At 46.5% G+C, this 9,828-nt stretch overlaps 1 protein-coding gene across 1 annotated transcript; it reads right to left on the bottom strand.

Annotated features, from left to right (window-relative positions):
* Positions 1 to 1,268: 1,268 nt before the first annotated feature.
* tha1 (threonine aldolase 1) lies at positions 1,269 to 6,140 on the bottom strand. Its single transcript, XM_048991208.1, has 7 exons — positions 5,737 to 6,140; positions 5,401 to 5,484; positions 5,234 to 5,322; positions 4,643 to 4,828; positions 3,728 to 3,865; positions 2,287 to 2,479; positions 1,269 to 2,050 (listed from the first exon to the last, which is right to left on the bottom strand). The coding sequence occupies exons 1-7, from the start codon at positions 6,017 to 6,019 to the stop codon at positions 1,743 to 1,745; spliced, it is 1,281 nt and encodes a 426-aa protein (XP_048847165.1). The 5' UTR covers positions 6,020 to 6,140; the 3' UTR covers positions 1,269 to 1,742.
* Positions 6,141 to 9,828: the final 3,688 nt, after the last annotated feature.

Here is a 9,828-nt window from a genome sequence, read left to right as displayed (position 1 = left end):
CCAGAAAAAAATTCACGTCATAACGAGATCCATTTTACGTTTTAAACCATTTCAGGAGTCATCCTTCACGATTCAGGCATTTTCAGTCCACTGGATTAACCTAGTGCCAGGCATTGAGAAATGTTATGTCTAAGAGGTCTGACTGATTCTTCTGTACAACCCCAAGCTTTTCGAACTGCTTAGTCTACACAAACTTAAGACAATACCATCTACTGAGCTCAATAACAGCAGAACTTCACTGTGTCATTCACAGCATTAAATAAAACAAACCATATAATTGAGTCATTATCGGTTTTCATCTTCCCTTTGACCTTCTTCTGGTAACATATCCGCAACGTCACAAGAAACGTTTGTGATTTTAACTTAATCTTTTAGGTTCTCATTTTGAGAGAGTCATGCTATTTCTTGTTTTAACCAGGTAATTATGTCATTGAAGCACAAAACCTTTCTTTTTTAATGGGAAAATTTCATTTTTGTCTTAGTGGCAGCAATACGCTGTCATACATAAGCTGCTGTGACATGGTATGAAACTGTCTTCTCCTGCCTATGTTGAGAATTTCATGATATTGTAACAGAAAGGAGAAAATCCATCTAGAAATCTTTGTGGTTTGATGCAGAAGCTTTAATGTATTTTTTTCTCCTTGAAGTCTCTCGAGCCTAAAATCCTACCATGAAAAATGAAATCTGCCCAAAGTTCACTGATAGTTCTTCGGTGACTCGCTTGTGTGTCAAAGCTCATTTAAGGCGAAGTCACTCATTTTCCTTTCCGGTTAGCACTTGACGAACAAGGCAGAACTTCTCGGTATTCCGGATGTTTCCGGAGGTCACATATGTTCTTATTTAGGAACTGTGATGCTAATATGTCTTTTAATGTACTAATTTAGCATTCTCTACTTGTACTTTCATTTTTTTATCTAATTAATGTGAATTGTTCCCAGAATGCTTTGGGGGTTTGTGAAAAGCCTTAGAGGCCTAGGTGATGCAATCAGACTCCTCGTCAAGGAGTGCAGAGGAACATGGGTCACAGTGCTGGAGAGAGAGAGAGTGGAAGAGGAGCTGCATAGCTTGTATCAACCCAGGGTGGAGTTTGGGGAAGGATCATCTCAGACCAATGGAAGCACAGCAACTGACAACACAGTGACAGTCTCCAGATCTGGCATCATAAGGACCTAGGTGATGCAGGTCCTGCTCCATCCTCCAACTGCTATGAAACAACATCCACCTCTCTTCCAAGCTTCCAAAGGATACTGAAAGTATGGACAAGGGTGTAGGAATCGGGGAACGTGTCCCTCACAATATTTAATTCATGCCACCAATAAACATATCATTGTATTTAAATTATAAAATTGTGCCCGCCCCCCTCCAACATCACACTCAATTCCTAGGGGCTGTATTGATCACTCAATTCAACTCAAATTCCCAATTCAATTCAAATTTCTCCACCTCTGGGTTTTACATTGCAGTGTTTGGGGCTCTGCAGCTACATAAAAGATAATGATTAAAACGTTGAAGGGCACCCTAGACACCAAAGTACAGCCCATCTGACATAAACCTTGTTGCTGGTTTTTCATTTTAATGATTAACTGGAAGAGATGAATGCGTGACTAAGGACGCAGCAGCCGTCAGACAGCATCCCAGCATCCTCTCCAAAGAGCTCTAATCACTTTATTTTGTGGAATAATTCTGCTAAGTGCGTCCACTCTGGGTAATGTTATGATTGGCCGGGTCCTTCCCATTGTGGCTCACTGGATCCGATCGGCCGCCCACCCGTACCGCCGAGCCAGGAAGCCCATCTTCGCGATGGCAGCCCGGGTGTCATCATCAGTGACGCCCAGATGCCAGACGGCCCGGATGGAGCCCCCAACATGCGGGAACATGAGCAGCCGCACGCCCTGGCCCAGCGCCCGGACCTCATCTTCGCACACGGTGGCCGCATGCTCGCAGAACTCCGCCGGGCTCAGGCTCGGCGCACGCAGGTAGAAGCGCAGGATGTTGGTCTCCACGGCAGCCATGTCCACTTGGTAGAGGGGTGGGTTGCACTGCATTAATGCTGGAAGTGGGGGGGGGGTGCAGTTGAAAACTCATCTCACATAAATGATGGATCTATAAGGTTTTTTTATCCATCCTGGTATAATAGGCAGTGGAGCTTTGGTACTATTTCATTTCCTGTCAATGACTCTTGGTACCATAACTCATTGCAACACACCGCCTCCAGGACTGCCGAATGGAGTCCGACAGGATAGTGTGTGCGGGATCCTCCCCCAGATGATGGAGGGGGCACGTTACCTTCTGCAAAGCTCTTGGTTCGCTGGTGATCCTCGTGCAAACGGCCCACCAAGTCTGTCAGGGCCAGCCTGCCCGCGGCGGCCAGTATGCCTGCTTGACGCATCCCCCCGCCCAGGGCTTTGCGGGCACGCACCGCCCTCCGCACAAAGTCCCCCGGGCCAGCCAGTACGGTGCCCACTGGTGCCCCGAGGCCCTGCACCACACAAACACAAACACGGACGGATATATCCACTCACACACAGCAGCAAAAAAGAGTGATTGGGCGGCTACAGACTCAAAAATCTGTGCTGCCACACCGTTTGCTGCGTCTGCGTGACCGACCACAGATACGCCAAGCATGCTGGTGACAAAATGGCGATATACAGGCAGTCCCCAGTTTAAGAACGTCTGACTTATGGACAACTCGTACTTACAGACAGACTGCCATAAAGCCTGTTATATTAAAAATTGACATTAAATATAACCGTCCATAATAATGGACGTGCACACTATTCTGTGACACCTCATGAGTGTCACAGCTTCAGCTTCAGCAGTTTGGCGACTTGAGGTACAGTACAGAACCGTATGTAGTTACTTTTATTATTACTCTAGAATTATTACTATTATGCACTGTAGTATTATTTTTCCAACTTACATAGAAATTCGACTTAAAGAGAAACTGAGGGAACCGATCTCGTTCATTACTTGGGGACCACCTGTACATAATTTTGGGTACACATGGCGTTTGCAAATGACACGGTCAGCCCACTCATATTGTATAATAATTATTATGATGTTATATCTTTCCAACTTATCTATAAATTTAACTTAAAGACGGATCAGACGGATCTTGTTCATAACCTAGGGACTGCCTGTATTCGTTTTTATTCCTTTAGCTCAGATGTAGATGTATGTCTGATGTAACTTCGGAGCGAGGTGTCTGAAAGAGGCCCAAAGCCCTCTGCCTCCCACTTGCATCTACGGGGCTGAGATTAACAGTGACCTCCCAGTCACGCCACAAAGCCCCAGAGCACCAAGCACTCAGATGGCTGCCCTTACTGCAAAGCGACAAGGATGGATTTTAAATGTCACCTTCGGACCTCCCTGTGGCCCACGAGCCGCCATCCGCCAGCTAAGCATTAAATCCAACCCCGCGACCGAATGCATGCTGGGGGGGGGGGGTGAATGCCACGAGCATCATGCAGAGTGTCACTGCCACCAGGGTGTGCAGATGTGGGGAATATTGCTAATTATTAAGTGATGACGGGATACATGCACATCCAAAATGCCCCATGTACTGATGTGGGATTTGCAGAGTGCAATCAACCCATGTGTTGTGCTAATGGAAGTGGACTGATAGGGGAGAGACAGGTCACCTTTTGAAGGCTCCTTTCTTGGCTCTGGAGAGAATGTGTGTGTGTGAGAGAGAAAGAGAGAGAGGGGGGCTTTGTTCAGGTCCCACCTTGGACAGGCAGACGCTGACGGTGTGGCAGTGCTGCAGGATGACAGAAGGGGCCACGCCCAGCGCCACCGCTGCGTTCAACAGCCGGGCGCCATCCATGTGCACTTTCAGATCATAGCGATCTGCCAGTGAGCGTAGCTGTGGACACACACACACATACAAGGGTGCGGGAAGGTCAGCGCAAGCACAACTATTCGTAAACAGGTTTCTGTGATCCACGGATGATTCTAAACATAATGTTGTCCAACCGCCACTGGGGGCAGTAGAGGCACTGTACTGTTTGGGTTCCAAGCTGCGTTCAGTTTACCTTAAGGGTCATCAGTTATAGCTGAGAATGACGTCACACCCAAGTTAACTGTGTTCCAATACCAAAAGTCGAAAATCCATTCCCCAATACCAATTCTAGCCAGGTTCAATGCATGATGCAGTATTTTGTGCATACAAGCACTGCAGCAACATGCCCACAGATAGGTGAACAGTCTGCATGTACAACTAAATAAGACATAAGTGCTAATTAACTATATAACTACAGATTTCACTTCTGCCGATAAAGGGTGCAACCATCTTGAATTCTGAGGTTGGGGTTGTGTAGATTCCTCCAACTTTCTCAGTCTGAATTTCGACTTCAGGGGGTGTTCCATATAGAACTGACTAGGAATGTGGAAATTCCGACTTCAAGTGGAACGTAGTATCAGATGTGCAGGGGACACTGCCTTCACCTTCGTGGGATAAAATGACTAGATAGTAATACCCACAATCCTCTAGCTAATCAACAAGATGATCTGTAGCCTTTCTCCTCCCTCACCACAACCCAATGGCTGTTCTGTGTGCTTTAACACTCAGGCTGCCTGTGCAGCTACACACATTTCTGTGTATTAAGAACACAGGTTTGATGCTAGACCAAAGGGGCCTCACCTCCTGGAGATAGGTGAGAGGGAGCACGCGGCCCCCCTGGATGTTGTGCGTGTTCTCCACACACACCAAACGGGAGCGAGGGTAGTGAGCGTCTGGGTAGCCATGCCGGATCTTGGCCTCCACCTCTGCCAAGTCGAAGGTGCCGTCAGGCAGGTTGGCTACCATAGTGGAGTGAACGCCAGCCAGCTAATTAGAGACAAACAGGTGGGCAAGTAGACGACCTGCATAGTGTCACAGTGGAGGCTCACATACTATCCCAGTATGTAAAAAGCAGAACTGAAATTCTAACTTCATGTAACTTCATTCTTGATTACTTAAAGATTTTGTAGCAAAAATACATCATATTGTTTATTACCACACTCTCCAAAATTTCTGCCCTAAATACTTGGCATTTTTCTTAAAAAAATTCTCATGTTGTGAGAAATTCCAGAGTTCCAGATTCAACCACATAGCAGATAAGGAAGTGAGAAAGATACAGCCCAAGGACATTAACGATTTACTGACTAGTGCCACCATCATCACAAAACAGTCATACTTCTGTAATTACCAGACTCAATTTTTGCTTTCTTGCCAGCACTACTCTGTCCGTACCTGTGCACTCCCACCCTGCTCATAGACGTGCAAGTGTGACAGGTCTCCCACAATCATCTCGTCTCCCCTTTCTTTGCAATGCACCATGACTGAAACAGACGAAAACCCGCTGTAGTCCGTCAGCTGATCAAAAGCCTTTCCCACTAAAATGTATTTATTTACGCTACCTGCAATAAGGTTACTCATGGTCCCTGAGGGCACGAACAGGGCTGCCTCCATGCCAAACATCTCTGATGCTTGCTTTTGCAGTTCTGTTGGAAAACGCACAAGAGCGACAGTAGCGTCCAGATTGTGTGACTAACTCAGAAGTTCAGTTGAACAAATACTAAACTTATTGCTTAACTAATCGAATATATTGGGCAGGATGTGAATGCAACGGTCAGTGTTTTTTTTATGCAAATACCTGTGTGGATAATTTTGCACAATTTGTTACAGTATTTCTTACAGAATAAGATATATTCTGACAAATACATTGGTAATAACAACAGTAACCTTTCCCCAACCGTTTACAGACGGGTCTTCTCCAAACACATCGTCTCCAACTTCTGCCTCGGCCATGGCTTTGCGCATTGCTGCTCCGGGCTTGGTGATCGTGTCACTTCGGAGGTCCACAGTCCGAACCGGAGTGGAGGCACCCAGGCCATAGTCTGCAGGTTTACCATAGTAAAACCTGACAGAATGACCCATCCTAGCCACCGTAAGCCCACGATTCCCAACATGCTTGGCACCACGTTTAATAAACTGCAACAGACCGATAGCAGGAACAGTAAGGCTTTTCAAAGACATGGCGACTTATGGAGACACAAGAAACAGGTGACGATAACGGATTGCATCTCCGTGTTCCCAAGTCACGGTCACGCATCACGGCACGAGAGCTATTACTACTGTACATGGACTTTAGATCATTGCACTCGACAATCATCTAGTGTACCTCAATTGGTTCACAACGCAAGGCAGTTTTAATTGATATGGCATCGTCGATATCTAACTTGTTTAAAATTTTAAACAACATTACATTTATATTTAATTAGATTTATATATATCAGGGTTGCCAACTCTTGCGTATCTGGCATGACATCGTTTCAGACTCTCACGCGCACGCAAGAAATCCTCCGGCAAATCTAAATTATTCCATTATAAACCTAAATTGGCGACATCAAAAGCGTTGGGATAATTTGCAAACCCTACAGACTTTTTACAAGGTAATAAAACCTTTACATACATACATACCGAAGTTGGCAGCCCTGATATATTTTTAGATATATGGTACGGATTAATATCATGATTGTATATGTTATTAACGGTATTTGTGGCTCAGTAACGAATATATGATTCTTTTTCAATCAGTGCCCGTTTTATGTACATGATCTACATTCTCGGTATTCACGGTAAGTCGACATAAACATGACTTATGCTTCTTGAGAACGGAAGTGGAAACATTCCTTAGAAAGAAGCTGATACTGACAGTCAGAAACTCTTCTTTACCACTAGATGTCGCTTTTGTATAAAGAAATGCTGCGGCGTGTCGCGAGTAACTCAGTGAAAGGGTTCATTGTTTAAGACTGAAAATTACTCCCAGCTCTTGAAATACATGCGAACTGTAAACGTCTCCGATTCCACCCACACGACATGTTTCTTGAAAACAATTTAAGTTGCTTATCTTTTAATTTATTTTCGTCATCTTCTTTTATTTTAATCATTTGAATACCAGCATACAGGCAAACAGTGTACAACAACAGCTGAATGAATGAATGGTTTTGAGCAGCGTGCCCCTCGCCCTCTCGCCCCGAAGCTTAGGGAATCCTTTTTACTTTTTTCTCGAGGTGAAAAAAAATGGCTAAGATTAATGCTGCTGCATTTTTTGGGAAACGCAGGCGTAACACACGCAGCATCTTGTGGGCACATCTCGGACTCTTGGAAATTTGAGAAATATGTGAAGCAACACAGCAATTCTTAAATGACAAAATCCCAGTTGCTCAAGAATTTGGCTTTCCTCAGAATGTTAATTCACTTAATAGCACACAGGTTTCCTGCACTGTCTTGACAGGATCCAGGAAAACCAGGCAATAGAAAAATTATGACTTTGCGAGGAAGATGGTCTCTTTGGAGTTGGATGAGTGCCAGTATTCTTCTGCGCTCTTAGTAATGACGTATAAGGCATTGGACGTTTAAAAACACTGCGCCATAGGCAGTACATTCAACACAAACAGCAAAACAGCTGCGGTCCTTAAATATAATTATAAAGTCAGTATGAATAATGCTGATCACAGACCCCAAATGGGCTGTTGCACATTTGCAGAGATGCAACTCAGCTTGCATACCCATGTAAACTCCTGTTGCTCAACAAGTGGCACATAGTGCAAGAAATGCAATGAAGTTCAATGCCTTGGTGTCTTGTTAGCAGGTCACGGAGAGGTGAGGCTAATCAAGGGACAGAGTTCTATGGTCTGAGGCTTACCTCAAAAGTCCATTTCTTGGAACTTTGCTCTTTTTACAGCTTTTCACTGCACTTAGCCTTTCCGTCCACTAGGGTGACACAAGCTGAAGGTGAGCGTGGCAAAGGCGTCCGTGGCGTGCCTGGTCTAAATTGCATGCAAGTCGGTGCAAAGCATGAACACGTTCGTCAACCAGGGGGGATGTTATGGAGACATAAAGCAACAATTACAGCTATGATATCACCGTGCCTCACCGCTGAAAATATGCATGGACTTCGAGGGCAGACATATTCCTACGTCATGGACTTAAATACCATGTATGTGACATCAGTCCTAGCGTGGGCAAGATGGGCAATTATCCATCTGAGGGGTGCCCCCCCGAACGGTACACCCCCTCCTGCCCATTTGGCAATTGCTACCATCCCCAACCCTCAGTTTCCTATGTATTGCAGATGTGCCTTGTGTCCTGCTATCACAACTGTTTAACTATTTAAGGCCAAAATTCCACTTTGCTCTTTCATTCCTTTTCCCCACTGACCTTCTTTGAGGAGCTGAGCTCCATATTGCATGTGTGACTCCTAAGAGATCTTTCACTGCGATTTCCAACTGTTCCGGAGCGCACTGCTATCCAAAGAAGGACAATGCGGTCCAGCATTTGTGAAGGTCATCTCAAACGGGCCCATTGTGTCTCTACTCAACCACGCACAAGTTTCTCAATTGTCTCAAAAAAGCGTTTTCACGTGTTTTTTGGAGCAGCTGAATGACAGGAAAGAGAGCCATCTGGCTTTCATGTGGGAGACACAGGATGTCCATACATACAGACAAAATGTCCTTTGTGTCTCTTAACCCCAGAGGACAAGGGAAACTTTTTGGAAGCCCATGCTAAACATGTTAAGTTCTCATGGAGTGATTGTTGTGGGATCTTTGGCTTGCATGTAAACACTGCAGCTGTGAGTGGCTCAAGGGCAGTGACCTCGTCGCACTGCCAGCATCCTCGCTGAACAGTACGATTAGGGGGGTGGAGCCTCAGGTGGAAGATGGCTGTTTCTCACTGCACACTTGGTCCTCCTTGGACCAAGCATCTGCCCCCGACCAGGTGGAGGATCATGGCCCAGACGCCGGCATACTTTCAGAGGGCTTGTTCACCACGTGAGCCTCACCGGGGCTGGCATTCGGCCAGGCATGAGCTCATGCCCGTGGCCCCTGCCAGCTCTCCCCCCACTAGGGTGTCAATCACACCCCATTGTTGATGGTGGGGGGGACGGGGAGGAGAATTTATGTTGGCACCCTAGATAGAACTCAAGCCAAGCGTTACGGTAAGCATTTGTCTGTGCCGTAATGCATTGGACCTAGCACCCATTGTAATGTCGTTACACACACAGAGCGGACATCCAGGTCAGCAGTGGCTCCTGCCCTCGACTACAAAGGCGGGTTACAGAAAGCAATCTCACAAATTCGTTATCATACATGTTATCAGGACTGGGTGTTAAATCATGGCGTTAATGGCACCATGCGGGAACTGTGTGTTTGTGTTTGTTTGTGAAGTGGGAAGGGCTGTTCTGTTGGCGGGGGGGGGGGCATCAGTCAGGCGAAAGTCGGGAACATGGAGAAGCTGAGGATGTGATGAGCTGGCCCTGGAACGGTGTCATGGGAAATGGGTGTCGGATCTGCCTGTGGGTGATGACACCAGGATAGCGCCATGAAAGGAGAGGTCAGAGTAACGGGCCGGGAAACAAAAACGCATTACTCAGCATTACTAAGGCTGAGGAGGAGCAGCCGCAACCTCAGGCACTGGGGAAATGAACCGCTACAATCCTCAGTCTCTTGGGATCAGTCATGGTTTCAAGGGAACTCAGTCACATGGGAAGAGTGTGTTGGGCGTGAATCGGCTCATTTAGCCCCAGCGGTGGCCGGGGAGAGCTCAGTGTGAGGCGGATCGAACTCAGAGGGAGGTACAGCGGCCTGTAAAAAGAGAAAGAAAATAAGTGGCCACAGGCATTGAGTCATAAAATAATACGAGGGTCCCGTACGAGGGTGGGGGGGGGCGGAGGAAGGGGGGGGCTGGAGAGACGGCCGCCAGACTGTCCACAGTGGCTGACTGCTTTGGCGAGTCTGCATTAAAACCCAAGATGAGGTCATGGCCGATAATGCGAGGTCGTG

Source organism: Brienomyrus brachyistius, chromosome 22, assembly GCF_023856365.1.
Source record: "Brienomyrus brachyistius isolate T26 chromosome 22, BBRACH_0.4, whole genome shotgun sequence".
Lineage (NCBI taxonomy): Eukaryota > Metazoa > Chordata > Actinopteri > Osteoglossiformes > Mormyridae > Brienomyrus > Brienomyrus brachyistius.
Note: the sequence above shows the minus strand (reverse complement) of the source record. Positions and strands in the feature narration are given on the sequence as shown.

Excerpts from the sequence above, each read along its gene's own strand:
- tha1 (XM_048991208.1), bottom strand. The coding sequence starts at position 6,019 with ATGTCTTTGAAAAGCCTTACTGTTCCTGCTATCGGTCTGTTGCAGTTT. Across the intron at positions 5,323-5,400 it reads CATGAGTAACCTTATTGCAG|TCATGGTGCATTGCAAAGAA; the intron begins GTAGCGTAAATA and ends CGTCTGTTTCAG. Across the intron at positions 4,829-5,233 it reads AGCAGGGTGGGAGTGCACAG|CTGGCTGGCGTTCACTCCAC; the intron begins GTACGGACAGAG and ends GTCTCTAATTAG.